Below are 20,357 nucleotides of genomic sequence, written 5' to 3'. Positions count from 1 at the left end.
GGCTCTTCTCTTTCTCCTCTAAGACATCTGGTCTCTCCACTTCTGTCTTCTCAAAGATGGGGTACAAGTGGACACAGGACCACAGAGAGCATCCTCCTGAGTGCCAAGATTACTTGAGGATGGGGGAGAGCAGCTTTTGGACATTCCTGGAAGTACCACAACACGGTTGAAAGCCCAGGGTCTATGGATAGTAGGCTTCCATTCAAATCTTGATTCTACCTTTTCTAGTTTTGTGGTTTCAGGCATGGTTTTTAACCTCTTTGAACCTTAGTTTTCTTAATTGTTATGTGGAACTAAAACAAAGGGTTAGTAGACAAGTGTTAAATGAGATAATATACATAAATAGATGCTTAGCACTGTGCCTGGCACATGGAAGCACTCAATACATTTTAGTTTCAAAATGGTTTCTTCAGTCTTCAAGGCAATTTGAGATGTTCATAAGCCACCTTAGGTCCCAACCCCAGTGATCAAAGACACATGCTTGTTTTGCCTCTGCCATTAAAAGTACTTTAGTGGAGAATTTAAGAAACACTAAATAGATTTGTCCTCTAGTTTTGGAAGGCACTATTCCTGTAAAAGTGAGGCTAGACAACTTCTCAGCAGTGCTCTGAAAAGTTTCATCGTATCATGTAATCTCATTTTAAATTGATTAATTTGACAATGCTTTATTAGGCCCTACTATAAGAGAGGCCCTAGGTCAAGCAAAAACAAAACAAAACATGCACACATCTTGCTTTCCGAAAAAACTTATAACGAAGTGGAGGCAAAGGAAAAGAAAATTAATAGCCATAATACATGAAAATATGGTACTACAGGGGGAAATACAGGGTATTATGGGAATGCCGTGAAAGATCATCTACTCCAAACTGGGTCCACTGGGTAAGTGAGACATTACCACTTGAGGAGGGGCAAGAGAGTGATCCCCCAAAAAGAAACGACATTTGTTGAGGGAACAAGGAAGTAAATAAACAGGGCAACACCAGGGCTGGATGAACCAGTCCAGTGGTGTGGTAGATGTCTGTTGCTGTTTTGGTGATTCATGTCAGAAGTCCCTTTCTATTTCTGAAGAAACGCTCATTTTGCAAGTGGTTGGAGGAGTCACACCCCTACCTCTCACTCCCAAAGCTGGAACCAGAAGTCCCCTCTCCCACAGGCAGCAAGGGGCAAGGACACAATCTAGCACTGACAAATCAGCTGGCTTATTTCTGAGATTTTTAAATGTCGAGGATGACCAAATATTCAATCACATCTGGAGTCCCATCAGTGACAGAACTGAAAAACATACAGGAGGCCAAGGCCACAGTGAGGTCCTAATCAGGAGATTCTTGGCTGCATTTCCTGACGCATTTTTCAGAGGCTAATTCTTTCTGTGGATCTGTGAACTATCCGATATACTTTCAATACTTTCTTCAGCTCATAATAGCAGGAATCACCTTCCATTTCTTTCAACCAAGAACCCTGATGAGAGAAGTAGTTATTGTAATCATGAGGGTACAAACGCTCAGGGCTTGGACCAGGGCAGGGGCCAGGAAGATGAAGAGAAGGAGATGCGTTCAACAGATAATGAGGAGGATGCAGTACCAGGTGGAAGCTGAAGATAAAGGAGAGCGTAGGGTCAAGGACAACTTGCAGATTTGTAGTTTGGAAGCCAAAAAGAGTGCAGTGATATTCAGTGATGATACAAAAGGAGGATCAGATTTGTGAAGAGTAGGAAATGATGGGCTCAGTGTAGACCTGTTGAATGTGAGATACCTATTTAACATTCACTAAAGCATGGTGTTTACCTGGACTCACAGACATAGAAAACAAACCTATTGTTACCAAAGGGGACAGTGGGTGGGAGGGATAAATTAGGAGCTTGGGATAAACTACTATATATAAAATAGATAACCAACAAGGTCCTATTGTATAGCACGGGGAGCTATATTCAATATCTTATAATAAACTATAATGGAAAAGAATATGAAATATATATGTATACTGAATCACTTTGCTGCACACCAGAAACTAACACAACATTGTAAACCAACTATACTTCAATTAAAAAAAAAAAAAGCATGGTGTTCACCAGGCAGCTGGCTGTACAGATGGCTCTTATAAAAGCCCAGGCTGGAGGTCTAGATTAGAAAGAAACAGCTAGAAAAAGGAAGGGAAATCAGGAGCGTGTAGAGGCATAGGAACTAAGGAAGGAGTTTAGGACTGCAGGGACACTGGTCTTCTAGTGTCCAATGCTGCAAAAAAAGGTCAAGATCAGGACGAAAATATGAATGCTGGGTCACTGGTGATTTTAGCACCTCGGAAATCACTGGTGATTTGGGCAATTTCAGTGGAGTAGTGGAGAAAAAGACAGACTTCAGTGGATGAGGGATGACAAAGAGTGAGAAAGTAGGAACCATGCAAAAGGTTAAAAAAAAAAAAAAAAGCAGGTTCATTTTAAAGGAGAAATAAGTGCCTAAAATTAACAAAGTACTGAGGATTACCTTTAAAAAATGAAGATCATTCATTCATTTTATAAATACTGAATGATCACCTCTCACTGTATAGGTCTTGGAGACATAGTGGGGGAATAAAACAGACATGGTCTTGCCCTCAAGAGCTTGTGGTCTAGAGAAAGATGCTAAACAACGTGGTGAGTACCAGTGAGGAAAAGATTAGGTGTCCTGAGAGACGGCAGTAAGGGGATCTTAATTTAAGTTGGAGGTTCAGAAAGAGCCTCTCCAAAGACCTGACCAGGAAAAGAGGGTCAGGTGGGGAGAAGGATTTCGGGCAGAAAGACCATCAAGTGCCAACACCCCAAAGTAGGGAGCTTGAGCCCATCTATACACAGAAGGGAAGGAGCCAGGAAAGACATGGGGCCAACTGATGCAGTTAGGAGCCCATGGTGGAAGGAGTGGCCTCCGCAGCAGGAACCACGCCTGTTCCACAGACACCGGGAGGGTGGGTGTGGGTGAAGGTGAGTCTGTCAGTTTGGAAGCAGGAAGTTGAGAGAGTTGTCTAATGGCTACTGTTTTCTTTGTGAAACAGCAGGCCTGGTGAGGCATGAGAGAACTGGGTGAGGTGGTGGCAGGACGTGCTATTCTGGGCAAGAGAAGAGGAGCTGAGCCCACTCACAGCTCAACCCTCCCAAAGCAACCCCTCCTTACTGATGGCTTCCTTGCTTCCTGGTACCAAAGCTTCAATAACCAGGACAGAGGAGCCCCAGACTCCTTGATGCTTAGCACTAGAAAGATCTTCTGAGATCTTAACTGCCATTCATTTTCCCTACTTTATAATTAAGTAATTTACTCAACAGGAATCAATTAAATGCCAAAAATATGGCCATCAACCCATCTCCTCAGGAAGCCCCCATCCACTGGAAACTGTTGATATCCTTCTTTCAATGGCCTTCCCCAATTTAATAAAGTAGGCTTCTTCCTTCCTTTCTCTTGCTTTCCTATTCATATTATGCCTGGATATCTTAAACTCATTCAGCTTTTACTAAAGTGAGGTCTGGGTTTTTTTTCTCTGTTTAATACTCAAGCACAATCACCTATTCATTTCTAAGCAGGCAAAATTAAATCAATTCTTTAGGAGGTGGCTATTGACCGAGCATGGCGGTTCAGCACTCCTGGCACAGAGTCAAGTACGTCCTAAGCTTATGATGGCTTAACAATATCCCCAGTCATTTGCTTCTACATTCACTCACATACACAAATATGTTGGCCTCCAAGGATTTCTGAATCCGACTTGATATTTTTTTCAGATTCAACCCCAAACAAAGTATACTAGTCTCAAACTGTGGTTCAGAATAATAACTTAAAAGTATCTCTCATTACAGCAAATCAGGCATGAAGCATCCAACGGCAGTTTTCTTGTAATGCAGACATTGTGAAGAGCTTGTGGTGATCTCATACTAAATGGGACATATTAAGTTCACAAGTAGAAAAAAAAAGCTAAGGAGAGGGGAGAGGATTAGTAAGGATAGAGAATAAAGATAACTGGAGCTATTTAAACAGCATTGCTCCTTTCTGAGTGGTGGTAGCTAAATGGAGGGTTCTAGATCACAGCCAACAACCAGTCTTGCCAGAACTGCCAGGGACACACACACACACACACACACACACACAAAACACACATATATACACAGACACTCATCCTTTATTTCCTGGCAGAAGCTACCATGATTCCATTTGTTAATGAAGTATTTATTCAATCTCCCTCAAGAGTTATTCCATATCCTACCCTAACTGCCATCAATTTAAAACTCTAGCACCTCATATTATTTTAAAAGAAACATTCTGAGCTTTCTGTAAAAAGCAGAGGCAGGATAATTTGCTACAGATCTGTAGAATGTAAATGATGGCAAGTGGAGGGATAAGGAGAGGAACAAGGTGGGGTGCACATTAAAAGACCTCTTCACACTCCAGTTTTCAGGCTTGCAATGGGTGAGCTGGGAAGGAGAGAAGAATGTGGTTGCTGCTAGAAGAATGTATCATATGCTTTGGGATACTGTTTTTCCACTTTCTCCCCACTCCCTTTTTTTCAAAAGAAAAAACATGCCTGGGAGAAAAATACCAATGTAAGTGCTACTCGTAATTCATATAAAAGTTCACCACCGGATTCGCTCAGCCCGTTTCCTATTTGCCTCCGACTACTTGTGACTTACGTAAATTGCTGTCTAAAAGACAGAACAGAAAAGCCTCCATCAGCACAAAGCTCCATCAGGACAGACTCCTCGGCAGCAAGGAAACATTAATCCCCCAAACTCCACATCAAGCTCAAAAACAATACTCCTGGCTGTCATTTTTCATTCACACCAGCCCCATATTTCTATTAAACAAGCCTGTTCTTATTGACTGCTTCCTTCACACAGCATAATAAAGTAAACGTCAGCCCACAGAGACTACATCTTGAAACACAGGACTTTACTTTGCGGATGGGACTCAGTAAAAGAAGAGGACAAGTTTCAAAGGCTCTCCCTGACTGATATCTACCAAATGGGGAAAGATGGGGCTCCTTTCTGTTCCTCACGCTCCCAGAGCTGCTGTGATTGACTTGAAATTTACCAGATTCCCAAGAGGCTGCTTGAAAAAGAAAAGAAATTTCACAATCTTGAACAGTCCCCCAACTATCCCTACTCCTACCTCAACTTACAAGAGGACTTTTGTATACATAAAGTTTCAGGAAACAAAGCATACAAACACTCACACACAAATAAACTCCCCGAACTAACAGCAGCGTATAATTGTGTTTTGGTTGGAGCTTTTCCAGCCCTGTCACCCGCTCTCTGTTAGGAGTAAATGAAACCCTTTGCTTTGGCAAAGTTGGAAACAGACAAACTCTCCTCAGTTTCAAGCTGCACAAGGCCTCCTTCATCTCTCAGCCCCCTTAAAGCCTCCAACAAAATAAATTCACTGCTGAACAGCCAACAAGAAAATAAAAACAAAAAACAAAAAACCAACCTATTCCCCAAATAAAGATCTTTCACTTCTCTCCCCCACGCAGCTTCCCCTTTTAGCCGGAAACACACAACGTTTCCAATTTCTGAAACCCTTTTTCAGGAGACCCTTGACTCTTAAGGCTCTTCCAGGGGATCCGGCTTTCGGCTGTCCCGATGCAGGCAGGCAGCGCTCTTCCAAGTACATTTTGCGTTCTTAGCGTCAATACTGGGGCTGTTTCGTTTCCAGAGAAATCTAGAAAGCAGCTTCTAGTGGGCTGGCTGAGCTAGGTCCGACTCTTCCTCCCCTCCCCTTTGAACGGCCGCGGGGTGAGAAGGGTCCAGGATTCGGCACATTCGGCTGTAACTGAGCGGCGAAGGCGCAGGGAGAGCGGACAAAGTACCCATCGCTCACTTTTAAATTCCCATCTGCTCCCCTACTCCGCCCTACTTCCACATTCCTCCGCAGAATCTGGCGGGGCCCCCCAGCAAAATCAAACTCGTACCTTCCTTCGATTCTTCTGCTTCGGAGTGCATGGTGTCAGGGTAAGCGGCGGCAGAAGCGACTGCCGCTGACATGGACGAGCTGCAAATTTGCTTGGCAGCCCAAACCCGCACACGACGGAAAATAAAAGGAAGGAAAGCCACTAAAATCAAAACCTCCGCGGGGCGGGAGAGCTGGTTTTGGTGCAGGGATTTTCAGGGGGAAAGTTCTGCAAGAGTGACGAATCGCGTCTCAGCTGGGCGGCGGGAGTCCGCCCCCGGGGCGCGCGCCCCAGCCCGTCGCCGGCGACCTGGCGGCTGGTGGCCTGGCGCACGCAGGTGGGGCTGACTTTGTGGAGGGGCCGGGCAGAGGGGTGCCGGCCGCCAGGACCCCGGACGAGCCATGCCCGGTAAACCAACGTGCAGGGAAGAAAAAAGACCCATCTCGGCGCGCGCTGCTGTTTTACGTAAGGCATAAATGCACACGCAGTGCAAAGAATGCTTCTCCATCTTTAGGTTACATTTTTCGACGCCCATTTAACTTTCTGTGTCTTGGGGTTTTATACGCCCAAAATGAAGGATTTTAAAGCTGCTCGGTTTTATACGTTATTTTTGTAGGAAAGTAACGGGGATATTGGTCCATGTGCCTGGAAGGTACCTGCTTCACAAGCCCAAGAGGGGGGGCCTTTATCAGAAAGTGGGGTGTAGCCTCCACCCCTTACCTTTGTGGAGGAAAAGCAGACAAGGAGGCTTTCTCATTCCGTATAACCCGGGCGAGCACTCCTACTCAAACCGCAACCCGGGAGCATTAACTCCTCTGCAGTTACGCAAGGGCCATCCCCCAGACGGAGGGGGCGATTCCCTCCCCGCGCTAATTGCAACTACCATGGATAAATTCCTTCCAAAAAGCCGAAAGAGGAGGCGTGGGTGGGGAGGTAGTCAGGCCTTTGAAATGCTGATAGAATAAAGAGGCTGGAGAGCCTGGAGAACAGATCTCAATTCTGCCCCCTGGTCGGGTCCACAAGCTCCCACAACCGGCTGAGAGGAAGACGTCTTAGCTTTGTGAAACCTTAATTTTTCCTTCAGAGAATGGGAGACCAGAGCTGCCACCGACATACCTGTCTTATTGAGGTATTTTGCAGAGCATTAGTTTTATTACCAATCTAAGGCAACAGGTCCTCAAATAACATACCTGAAAGATCCAATTGGAAACTGTGAGAAAAGTTACATTCTTTTAATAAATTCATTTTCCAGCTGCTTTCTTTTTCTTCATTTCCCCCCCCTTTTTTTAAAATATGGGCAAAAAACAAGAAGAGAGGCCCTATAGTAAATTTAATGAAAAGAATATACAACAGATATAAAGAATCTGAATTAAGATTTAGTTCTGCCATTTATTATTTGTATGACCTTGAGCAAATTACTTAACTTCTCTGGGCCTCCCCTTCCTCATCTGGAAAATGAGGATTAATAAATTTTGTTTACTTCACAAATTTATGTTTGGTATTGAAGAAGGTAATATAAGCAAAAAGTGATATGAAAACCATAAAATCCTCCACAGATTATTACAAACTACCGCCACCATTAAAAGTAAATTTTTGTAAAAGATATTCTTGGGTTTTATTTCAGTATTGGGTTTGAACAGAAAAGAAGCATTTATGCTATTCACAAGCAGTGAAGGCTATTATAAATATTAATATAAGGCCTAGATATTAAATCAGTTCCTACTGCTGAGTGATTCTAACATGCTTAAGACACCAAGAAGGATTTTATCTCAATTCTACTAAAAGGGCAGGATGATGAGAGGAAGACATAGCCAGTCAGAAAGGAGAAAAGAGGAGAAACATCTGGAAAATATCAGTATTGTGGAGCTTCCCGGAAACTGACCTCACCACCAAAAGGGTAACAGGCTGCACCCTTCCAAAAATCGCAGTTAACTGCGAGGTCTCCCCTGCCACACATCCTGAGCTGCTAGGATGCATACCTTCACTCTGTAGCTTCAGACTTACGGAGGAGACATGAAGGTCATTCTGAACCCAAAGAAAAGCTCCCTTACCGGTCAGAAGCGACCTTTCCTGTCTCATCCAAGGAATCATTCTGGAAGCCTCCCCACCTCACCCCACAGGCGCCATCTGTCCTTGCCCTCCCCCATGGCAGCCCAGACTTCCACAGATGTCTGCCAGGAGCCCTGCAGGATCTCACCAGGGCTGTGAACTACATAAAGATAGCTCCCATTCATCTATAATTGGAGTAAGATGCAACACCTTTTCAAGGTGATGATTACGCAGATTCACACAACCCAAAGTCCAGGCCCCATCAGCCACAGGAAGGACTCACTTTTACCTTCTTCCTTCAGAAAGTGCCCCCATAAGAATGATTTATGAAATGTCCTCCTGCAAGTCCAATTATGTACAAACCACATAAGGTGTGTTAAAGTACACATCCTAATGTCCGACTTGTTTTACACTGGGTTCACAAAAAGGCCTTCAGCTCCACTCAGTTTAGCCGAGGAGAGCAACTGCTGAATGAGCAGTTCAAGCGCTGCTGTGTCAGCCTCCTAATTCAATTTAGAGTCGTTTTAGCAGCTAGGCTGATCTTTGAACTTTCGCTGGGATCCTCAGGAAACCTGGCAAAAAACTTTTGTATTTAAATGCAGTCCAGAAGTCACCTTGGGGAACAATGTCCTGATCTAGCTCAAGTGCAAGGCATGCTCAGTATATTTTAAAAGATTGTATCACAGCCTCTCTCCATCTTGTCCTACCCTCCCGCCCACAAAAACCACTCTTCTTTAGGATCCAAAATTCCAGATATTCTAGGACCTCTCCATATGAAAGTGTGCATGTCCTTCTCAGAAGTTCTACAGAAGTGTGTTTCACTGTTTGTAAGCATTTATTTCTTTGTCTTGTGGTTAACTGTAAATTTATCTAAATCTCCTTAACCACCTAAAAGAAGAAACCAGCTGACTGTGTTAGTAAAATAAGGTATTAGTTCAGTGTCTGCCTCTAATTAGCTTTTTCCAACTTCTTATTTCACTCCTCTGAACTACAACTGTATAATATATAACATGAGGATGTCAGCTAAAATGGTGTATATATTTTGTATGTGTTCTATGAAATCATCAAAAAAACTACCCAAGGGTTTCTATGTTTATTTTTTCCACAACACTCTCTGTATACTAGCCTAAAAATAGTATCTATTCAATAAATATTCAATGAATAAGAAAAAAAAGAAAAAAAAGAATGGTGACAAAGGGCAGCTGATTCTCTGGGGTTTCCCTGGTTGTCTACGCTAACAGACAGATACTAGATCAGTCACTTGGTCTTGATTTTGCTCTGTTTTCAAAAGGAGATTAGTTACTTTTTAGCCCTAGTAAATATGCTCCAGTACATCACAATGATTTGTTATCTCCTGTAAGTGCAACCTGTTCACTTCTGTATGTTTAAGAAACACTCCACCACCTCTTAGTGTGGCTTGGAATACGCTCTGAAGTCACAACAACAATCTCTTACAGACCACCTGATACAAAATAGCAACTAACTTAGCAGCACTTCTCATTTAATACCAAACTGCTTTTAAATACTATGTTGAACTTCTACACATGCCCAACAGTGGCTCTCCCACCTTCTGTATCAAGATGGGAGAGTTACAGTGCTGGCTAAGATTCTGTTTTTTTGTTTGTTTGGTTTTTTTTCATTCAGTCAGTCATTATCGAATATTTACATGTGTCACATGTAAAAGGGCTCTGCTCACATGGAGCTTACTGGCATAATTTTGATAATTTTGACCAGAGACTTAAAGAGTTCAACCTTCCAAGTGATCTTGGTTCTAAGGAAGGTTTATTAACACCACCTCTCAACTGAACTTTATATAGAACAGCAGAAACATGTCCTCTTAAATTATACCTCAGTAAAGCTGTTGGGAAAATGCCTGGGCTTTGGACCTCTTGCTTACAGTGGCCCAGATGTCTGCTAAGAACAGGGGAGGGCAGCAAGTGTTCAGACTTACACAGAAGAGAAGCCAGCAGAATTGGGAAGAGAAGGTACAGTTCATTCAGGAGGTACCACATACTCTGCTCCCATTCAAGAATGTTGTAAGTTCTCTGCAGTGAAAACGACTAAGCATCTCTGTCAATTTGTTCTACACTTAACAGCTTCTAGGTCATAAGAATACCATGCCACAGAAATGGTCATTTCATCAATATTTTTATTTCTACCCTGCTGACAAGAGGCTGAATCTGTATAAACAACATTTTAGGTCAGGGGGAAAAAAAGGAGTTGTTTACTTGGTATAAGAAGTGGCTTTCTTCTATTTGAGGCTTTCCTCGCCTTTTCTTCTGTTATTTATGTCTACACCCTCGAGAGTCTTTAAAGACTTCCATGATCTATGTATAAAGTTGGCTTTCAATCCCTCTCCTCACAGAAGGATCTGTGTTCTTGGTCTCACCTGGTTAGGGCTGCAGGCTTTGCATCCTTCTCCTCCTCCTCACACATTCTCTTGCATTTAACCTTCCAAAAGAGGGATGGGGCTAAATGGGTGTCTCGCCAGAGCCCCTGCCTGGCCCAGGTGATCTCACTCTTCTTCCTTAAGAAAGTTTTATTTACCAAAAGTGGAGAAAGGGCCATTCAAATGACAGTGGAGGTTCCTTACACACCTTCTCAGGAGGCCAAGCCCTGAGCCTCAAGTGGCCTCCTGCTTATGCACTGCTGGTACTGGGAGGAGGTGGGGGAGACTGGGGGGCAGGGACAGAACTGCTGTGAATCAACGAAGAAGGCTGAGGATAAGTGTGGAGATGGAGGATGGGGAAAGCTGCCTCCCAGGGCCCTGCCTGGGAGTCTGAAGTTTGTTCTGGGTAAACCCTCTCCTCATTCTTCCCTATGGCCTTTTCAGTGTATCCTCCAGGCTCACTAATGCTCTGGGTGTGAGTGGTTAATTCTGAGGGAATGGGAAGAAGTGCTGACATCTGGGGTGAGCGCACACAGGGAGACGACAATACATCTGGGAGACACTTGTTTCCTAGACTATCAGTGTTTGCTTTTATTTCTCTCCTAAGAAATCTTCCTTGCTAAAAACTTTTAGCAGATGATGAAACACACACACACACACACACACACACACACACATACACACACTCAAAATCAGGTCTGAAAATACTATCTGAAGAATTTATGTCTTTGTAATTTTGAATTTATGTCTTCTTTCTTTTGTAATACTTAGCTATGATGCCTTGCATTTATATATGTTTTATTCAGACTTCTCAGTTCCCTTGGGTCACTATACTCATTTTACAGATATGTAATTAAAGAAAGGGAGGTTATACAATTTGCTCAAGGTCACAAAAGTAAGTAATAATGTTTCTGAGACTGCAGTAAATGCAAACCAGGCCTCCTGTTTCCTATATCCAGACTTTCTCACTCTATTAAACTACTCATGTAAAATTCAAGTCCTTTATTTTGCAGAAGAATAATTCAAAGATTGCTATACTGGAAGATTCTCAAAAAGTTTGAGCTGGTCATGATTCTAGGATGGAATGCTCAAATCACTCTGATCAAATGCTTAGATCACAGCCTCAAATCAAAGCTATTCCATTCCTGATATTCAATGCTTTAAATAAACCATAAGTTTAATAGCGTCTATTTATTCAGCTACATGAAACTACAGATCTTTTTTTTTCTTTTTTAAATTAAAAGTTCGGTCAGGACTCTGACTAAACCTCCTTGGATGTGAGGTTGCCAGGAGCAGAGAAGAGAACACCAGACTCAGTGTGGGAGAACTGGGGCTGATTACCACAAACTCAGTAAGCACTGCCTCATTTACATTAGGATTTTATTTTTCTATTCATTCTTCTATCACTTTTCTTCTAAAAATGAGCAAGCCATTTAACCTCGCTGAGCTTCTGTTTGCACATCTGTAAAACGGGGATAATGCGACTTATTTCACAAGGTAGCAACAATAAAAATATGAGTCAAGAATGTGACGAAGCACTGAAAATTATGAAGTCCCCCTCATCACTTTTCCAAATACTTTCATGAAAAAGGCCAGATTATTTTAGGTTGTGGAGCGTCTATTTGGAAGCCCTAAATGCTGGCTCTACAGAAGTTCCAGATAGGTGTGGCAATTTAATGCGTGTGGTCCAGTGATGGAAAGTGAAAATAAAAGGGCCGAACCTCACTGTGCCCAGGTTAATGGGGTCAACATGGGATAACCTGAGAGGGGCTACAGAAGGGATTCACCAGGAAGAAAAGAGGCAGGGCTGAGACTGGGCCCAGAAGGCAGTGCCACACCTGACCTATGCATCCCTGGCTTATCTTCAGAAAAGGAGCAGGAGGAAAAGGTGATCAATGATCATAGTCACAGAAACTCAGGCTTGGAACTGACCTTAGAGGTCATTTACTCTAATCCTCTACCTGGCTGTGAAGCAATCTCCTAGACGCGTCACAGGCAGCAAGCATTCATCCAGGATCTCCTTGATTACTTCTATTAACAGAGACTCACTCCTTTAACAGGGTCCCACTTCCTCTCTAATCATTAGAAAGTTCCTCCTTATAATGAACTGAAATTCAAGTTTAAGGGCAGTAATATTCAAACTACTTCCACTCTAACCACTACCTTCACTGCTTACAGCAAGGAAATAATTTTATGATGAGATAAACAAAGATTTTTTTAACTGAATTTTCTTTTTCAACAGCCTACTGGAGACCCCCTGGTATTGGCTGGTGATTGCAGTCGAATGCAATGTGAGACAGTTATGCAACTTTCCAGGGCTGGCCACACATCTGCTATTGATTATCATGAAGAATTCAGAAGCAAGCAGCTTTGCTTGAGGCGGCAGCAGTGACAATCTCTTTCTCTTCCGTGTGTTCACTCTAAGTGGGTAGAAAAGGATGCCAAGACAGGCTGGGTAGTGTCCCTACTTGATCACATCTGAGCAGTTAAGATCTTTATCGGGGTTTCTGAACAAACTTTTGAAATCCACAAGAAAACGGAAGTAGTGCTCATATGTGGAATTTGGACCATAGACTCCTGGTCTGAGATCTGTTTGAAAGTCTAATCCATTCCAAGTTGTCATATTTGGATTTTAACATTGAGTTTCTGACATGGGTAGATTCTCTGTTAAGTTAATATTCGTGCCAACTCGTCACTGTTTAAGAGACAGAAAACGCTGGGAGGTGAAGCTACAGGGCTAGACAGGCTTGCCAGGTGAAAGCAGCCAAGGCTGAAACTCAGCAGACAAACTCAGCAGGTGATGAACCAAAGCAGAACTTATCCAAACAGGGTTTCAGGAGGAAAAGGGAGGCTGTTTTGCAGGTAGCACTGAAAGGCATGGATCAGAAGTTTTTCCTTTTGAATAGGTCAGATTACAAAGCTTAAGTTATTCAGCTTCGCCTTAAAGAAGAGCTATAGAAATAGGTACCAGTTATGATTCACAAAACTGTAAAATCACCAAAATGAATGTATTTTCTGGGAAAGTGGTGACATGAACAGTATGCCTGCCTACCTACCTAAAAAGGTCTGATTAAGTCCATTCATTTCCTCGTAGAAACAGAAGAAAGCTACAAATCACTAACTTTTTAAATCTGAAAACTATTTCAATAGAATTTTTACTACTGAATTCAGCAAAGTCCCATCGCATGCCATTCAACTTTCTCAAATTCAATTAGGTACCATCAGCCCAAAACAGACAGAAAGAGAGAGAAAAATAATAACCTACATGGGCATCAGCCACCATGAAATGATTTTATGCTGAAGAGTAAGCATGGGGCTTTGCTGGTCCCTCTCTGACCCTTGTCTCTGCATTGCCTCTCACACTGGGGGCGTCTCAGACACTGATGGTGAATGTCGTGGTTAAGGCTATGCGTGTTTTTTTTTTTTTTTTTATGTCAAAGTACCTCTAAAGACAAGGCAACTATCCAATCTAGTCCGAAAGAAACAGGAACTTGTTCCGATGCTGGAGGAAACACTTACAATAAGTCCTATACTTACTGGAAGATGGTGTGTTATTCTCCAATCTGGTAACTTCCTAAAAGATTTTCAGAAACAATATTGACCCTATACAATTTTTACATTACCCCTGACTCTTCTGTACTCTTAACCAAATCGGTACCTTAGATTCTCATATGTTAGAATGATGTGGTCAGAGTTGGTGAAAGAGACTCACAATCTGAGCCCTGAGATCCTCAGATTGTGTGCCATGGTGCCTGAGAGCACTACAGCAAACTCGAGGGGGTGTTGCAGGATATTTTAAATTTTTGAGGAAGACATAGCATTATTCCACATCCCTCAGACACTGCGTGAACTACTAGGTCAAGCCAGTTCACAGTGTAGCATTAGACGGCTATATTTCTTTGGATGAGAGCATTTCTTTGCAAAGCTGGGTTGTTGGCAGTTGCTGTACTAAAAAGCAAATATTATGTGAAAAGTAACGTGAAACAAGAAATTAGGATAGTGGAATACAATCTGATTTCAAGGTTTAAGAAGTTGTGAGGTGGCCAGTGATCAATTTATTGCCTCACAGCTCCAATTCACCCTCTGCAAAAATAAAGATGGAACTTTACATATTTTTTCTTTGGCCAGCTGGTTCTACCCTAAGCTTTGTCAGTGGAGTGCCATGGAGAGACATTACAGGAAGAGGAACTTTTGTTTCCTGGTTCTGGTGTGCTCTTGCTGCAAGCTGCCACAAGCATACATGGCTTCTCCAGCCCCCAGTTCCTGCAATGCAGGTACCTTCTTCAGCAACTGGCTCCTGCTGTACATGATGGTCAGCACCAACCAGCCTCCGGCAGCTTCTGCTGGCATCCCCCAGCAGCTTCTGCGGGCATCCCCCTTAGGTGGTTTTGTAGCAGAGCCCCTCCAGTGAGAAACCTCCCCATGAACATTTCCTCGGCATCCTAGAGGATGGATTTCCAGCAAGTTCTACCAGCACAGCGCTACTGTGACTTCTCTGCCATCCAAGGAGCCAAGGCCAGCCATCCTCTCCCCAACAAGGTCTACAGTAGAAGAGAGGGCAAGTTTGGGTTTGGTGCCTTGTTTCAAACCCAGGGGAAGAGGCCGCTCTTTATATTTGTTATTCCTCTGTTCTTCAGAATTCTCTTTACTTCCTAACATCAAAATGAATATTTCTTAAAAAAATTTTTTTTCTTTCTTATTACTGTTTTCAATTGTGGTAAAATGCACATCACATAAAATGTACCATCTTAGACGTTTTTAAGTGTACAGCTCAGTAGTATTAAGTACACATACATTGTTGTGCAAGCCTCACCACTATCCATCTCCAGAACTCTTTTCATCTTGCAAAACTGAAACTCTATACTCATTAACACTAACTCTCCATTATTCCCTCCCCTCAGCCCCCTGGCAACCACCATCCTACATTCTCTCTCTGAATTTGACTACTCTAGGTACCTCATGTACGTGGAATTACTCAGTATTTGTCTTTTTTGTGACTGGTTTATTTCACTTAGTTAACGTCCTCAGGGTTCATCCATGTTGGAGCATGTGTCAGAATTTCCTTCCTTTTTAAAGCTGAATGATATTCCACTGTGTGTATATACCACATTTTGTTTCTTCCCTTCATCCATCAATGGACATTTGGGTTGCTTCTACGTTTTGGCTATCGTGAATAATGCTGCTATAAACATAGGTATACAAATACATGTTCAAGTCCGTGTTTTCAATTCTTTTGGGTATGTACCCAGAAGTGGAATTGCTAGGTCATATGGTAATTCTACTTTTAAGTTTTTAGGAGCCACCATTCGTTGTTTGCTAGCGAATATTTCTTTATATTAAACTTTCCTGTTCAAATTATCATGTGCTTTATCTCCTGATTGGATCCTGACTGAAACATGCAAGGCCCAACAGATGCACCCATTCCATTAGTAAGTAACTGGTGAAGAATGAAATAAAAACATTATTTTTTAACCTTTCACTTTATGTGTATTATTTTTTCACATGGCTACAAAGTTAATAGTACATAACTACTTATTAAGTTATTGGGACCTAAGCACTTCATAAGTGAAACTGCTAGGTACTTCTTGTATCCTAGAAATGATATGAAAAAATTACTGAGACACTAAGGGTTCCATGAGTAAAGATGTTGGGAACATTTGCTCCAGCCTATATGTTTCCAGCTGCCCTTAGGACAAGTCTGCTTGGAAGGTTCCTTAGGCTCACCTTGGAAGGATACTCACCTAGAGAGTATCCTTATACTTGAAGGCACAGATAGATCACTCCCCCACCCCCAGCATCTTGGTTTTCTTCATAATATTAAATTTGTTCTTACTCGGGCAAATGATGGCTAGAAACTTATGATTATCATTAACTTAGGCTGCTTTGTGTCCCCTTATTTCTAATCTAAGTCCCACAGTCAAAATGTTTCCCGAATAGCCGTTTTTCCCCTCCGTTCCCACAGCTGTTAGTCTAACTATCATCGCTAGCTGGTATTATCTAACAGATTCAAGCTGATTTCCCTTAAATGAGACCATGGGTTGAAAATTCAAATGCCCACTGAGGCTAGAAATACAATGATTCGTACCTGCCACAGTCCCTGCACACACGAAAGCGGCTGAGCTAAGCAGGCTATGGGCCAGGTGCCCAGCATGCCAGCTGGAACAACGACCTCTCTCTCCCAAAGAAAGCGCTGGCAATGCAAGTGAGTGTAAATGACGCTACTAGTGGCAAAATCATGACTGCTCCCCACCCCATACACAAGTACACATGAATGATTTGAAAAGTAAGTAATCATTCAGAAACTTTGACACTTGTTTTCATTAACTGGAAATTACTGGAAACAAACCTTATGACACATCTTGTGCAGCCACACGGTTGGAACAGGCTGCAGGTCTATTTTTTCTGCTGTTACGCTCTTTTTTTTTTTTTTTTTTAACCCCAAAGCCTAGCTCAGGTCTCAACTCCTCCATAAAGCCTACTGAAGCCCGCAGTGAACTTAACTTCCACTGTGAACTTCTAACACTTAAAGCTGATACTCTGGATGTTAGTTGTCTTCTGAGGCAGATCTGTAAGCTATTTGGAACATAAGATTATATCTTGTGGGTTTTTTTTTTTTTCTCCTTTCTAGAGAGTAGAACACACTGGATACTGTGAAGACACTACATAACTAATAAAATAATCATTCAATCATTTCATAATATTGAATTATGACAACATGTAAGCATAAGCCTAATTTCTCCTTACCCCAAAAATACGTTACAAGGAACTGTGTACATAAATATCTGTTATCTTCAAAGACAGAAAACAAGAAAATTTGCATTGCATCTGGAGAACTGAGGCTGGTAATCTGCAACAATCCAAAACTCTATCGGATAAAAAGCCAAGAAGAAAATAATTCTGACAGCTGCAAACCTTCTGTTTTACAACATGCACAGAATGGAGGCACTTCCTCTTAACATCCTCATAAACAGAGTGCTGAGCAAATGCAAACAGCCCCAGTAGAAGCCACTGGAGTCTAGGCTTCAACCAATGGATTGTGCTTATCTTTATAGAGGCAACCTCGCCAGCCCCCTAGCAAACCCACCACAGTTGTCCTAGGAGCCATGAATAAGACGGATTGAACAAAATTTCATTTCAGCTGATGGAATTTCCAGGGCCAGCAAGGTACCAACAGAAGCTGCCCACTTTAAAAGAGCAGCGGCCCCACCTTCCTCAGAGTGGGAATGCTGTTTCCTTTAAACTAAGAACTAACATCCGGCACCAGGCCACCTGAATAATATATACTAATAAACCCCAGAGGAAAATTCCAGACACCTCTTTTACTCAAGGCATGAAGTCCTCTGAGGTGATAAACATTCTATTAAGCAAGTCTCTTAGGAGCAAGTTTTCCCTCAGAGGCTGTTTGCATTTACAACATGCTCTGTTTTCTGAGGCCAATTTGGGATCCATTGTTGCACAATATGTAATTAATTTTGCCATCTGTTTTCTTGACGGATGGAATTAACCTGTGAATGTAGAAAGGCAGCACTTTGGTTGTCCCAAACATCCTGTTATCTGGACCAGAGGAAGGAAAAAGTATCCCACTTGGCCATAGCCCCAAATTCTGAACCAGCAACTCAGTTTAGTACCAAACAATTTATGTGTTTAAATTAAGCTATGTCTTCATATCATCAGCAATAATAAGTATACTTTATCAAACACCTACTATGTGCTAGGTATTATGCCACACACATTACAGAACATATCTCTACTCTTACGACATCTCAGCAAGGTGGTATATTCTAGCTCTTGCAGTGCTTCTGTATACATCACCACTGATCCTCATGATAATCCTGTAAGGAAGGAATCTTGGGTATTACTGGCTGCATCTGCTTCTGAAGAGGATACGGATCCTCAGAGAAATAAGTGGCTGGCCCAAGGTCACTTAGCTAGGACTGAATGTGAAGTGAGACTGGAATGCGGGTCCCTCTGACCTCATTCCATGCTCCTTTCCTATATCTTAGGATGTGTCTGAATAAGCAGAGCACAGATCATTTTAATTCAAGGCAAATGTGCCATATGCTCCAAAAGAAGAGGCATATAGTGCAGTAAGAGAGGTCAGACAACAAAGCCGACTCAGAGGCTCTGAGCCTGGCTGACTTGGAGGAAGGGGGAGCCAGACATGAATAGAAAAGGGGAAGTCCAGAGGAGGCACAGATGTGGCAGGGGGGAATGTGGCTCCACTCACACATCTGAGTCTGAGCCTGAGCAGGACAACGAGTGTGGGGATGTGTTCTTCTACCAGACCAACTTCCCAGACAACCAGGGCTCTTCAGGGAGTGCTGCTACCCACAGACCTCACAGCCTTTGATGAAAATATTTCTACAACAGATTGCATAGGACACCTCCTCTTCACTAAACAAAGGCTGTGGAACATACTTCATTTTTGTCCTACAAAATAGACTATTGTTGCTAATTACACTAGTCTCTAATATATATATATATGGACCTACATTTTTCACTAAGCCTTGCCTAATAAATTTATCCTTTTTCATTGTCTTTACACCCGGTCAACAATTCCTACCCAATTTCAAGAGACAAGAAGAAGCATATGATCAACATTTCACATTCTTTTTAACTGCTCTAGAAAGCCTGTCCTAATACATAGATCTACAGACAGATGTAACACCCTTAATACAGGAGAGTAATGTTTTCACAGGTGAGAGGAGGGACATTGGGTTCTAAAATCAGTAAAATGAAATTGCAAATGGTTAAAATTATCTTGAAAATTTCTTAAACGGCCTGCAAAGCATAGTACCACCTACACAGTTTTGTATCTACACAATACTTATCAATTCCTCTCTTAGGCTATGTTTCTCTACAGTTGCCAAACAGACGTTAAGTTCTTCCTCCATAATGATGATAAAATCATCACCACCAACTTGCCTGTTCTCCTGAACAACGTGTTTCCCATTCTGTTGGTGGTCAGAACCCTTAAAACTCATATGTTCCATTGGTTTCATCCATAGGTGACCCTGACTTGTTCAACATAAGCAATGGAGAGGGCTTCTGCCTGGTCATGAGTGGCTGAATGGGAATGGTCAGGATTTCCTGACACTTGTCTTCTTCTTCAGAGTCAGATATCACTTTTTATTGACAGTATCTGACAACCCCTCTACATCTTCTTTTTTTTTAAATTAATTAATTAATTAATTAATTAATTAATTAATTTTTGGCTGTGTTGGGTCTTCGTTTCTGTGCGAGGGCTTTCTCTAGTTGCGGCAACTGGGGGCCACTCTTCATCGCGGTGCGGGGGCCAGTCTTCATCGCGGTGCACGGGTCTTTCACTATCGCGGCCTTTCTTGTTGCGGAGCACAGGCTCCAGACGCGCAGGCTCAGTAATTGTGGCTCACGGGCCTAGTTGCTCCGCAGCATGTGGGATCTTCCCAGACCAGGGCTCGAACCCGTGTGCCCTGCATTGGCAGGCAGATTCTCAACCACTGCGCCACCAGGAAAGCCCTACATCTTCTAATTGGAGGTCCAAGGGACTTAGGGAGAACCAAAGGTTGATGGAAGAAGTCAGGGGTTCATCATCTGTTCTAGACAAAGCTGAAGACGTCACTGTTCAGATGTCATCTTCATTTATGTAGCTCTTCATTCTACAAGTATTTATTGAGCATCTACTGTGTACACATATAAGGCAAATGGTGTAGATAAAACAACCGCGGTATCTGCTCTCACAAAGCCCGCAGTAGAGTGGGTGAGGGTGAAGAACACTAATTAGAATACAGTATGATAAGTGCAATAGCACAGAAGTGCGGGGTGCTATGAAGACTCAAAGGACCAGTACCTAAATCGGACCTGGGGGAGGGAGTCATCAAGGAAGGCTTCCTGAAAAAAGTGATGCCTAAGCTAAAACTTGACAGTCAAGGAATTAGCCAAGGAAGGGGAGATGGGAGAGAAAAGAAGGAAGAACGGTTCCAGGTAGAGTTAACAGCATGTTTAACAGTCCACAGGTGAAAGAATAACTGAAAGGAAG

The 20,357-nt window shown here is 42.5% G+C and overlaps 1 protein-coding gene and 1 long non-coding RNA gene across 5 annotated transcripts in view; one reads left to right on the top strand and one right to left on the bottom strand.

Annotated features, from left to right (window-relative positions):
* TNFAIP8 (TNF alpha induced protein 8) overlaps positions 1–20,357 on the bottom strand; it is a 122,513-nt gene that overhangs the window by 31,658 nt on the left and 70,498 nt on the right. The window contains exon 1 of one of the 4 annotated variants that reach the window (XM_068535759.1): positions 6,622–6,675. The exons of 2 other annotated variants lie outside the window; for them this stretch is intronic. In XM_068535759.1, the coding sequence (XP_068391860.1) occupies positions 6,622–6,658 (37 nt within the window). In that variant the 5' untranslated portion in view covers positions 6,659–6,675. Of the gene's footprint in view, positions 1–5,922; positions 6,155–6,621; positions 6,676–20,357 lie in introns of those variants that run through there. One more of the 4 variants, XM_068535758.1, reaches the window with a different exon arrangement.
* LOC137759483 (uncharacterized) lies at positions 6,291–13,440 on the top strand. Its single transcript, XR_011073104.1, has 3 exons — positions 6,291–6,366; positions 11,584–11,690; positions 12,582–13,440. It is a non-coding gene; the product is annotated as an uncharacterized lncRNA (long non-coding RNA).

The sequence above is a fragment of the Eschrichtius robustus genome, chromosome 2 (assembly GCF_028021215.1).
Source record: "Eschrichtius robustus isolate mEscRob2 chromosome 2, mEscRob2.pri, whole genome shotgun sequence".
Taxonomy (NCBI): Eukaryota; Metazoa; Chordata; class Mammalia; order Artiodactyla; family Eschrichtiidae; genus Eschrichtius; species Eschrichtius robustus.
This window is presented reverse-complemented; position numbering and strand designations above follow the sequence as displayed.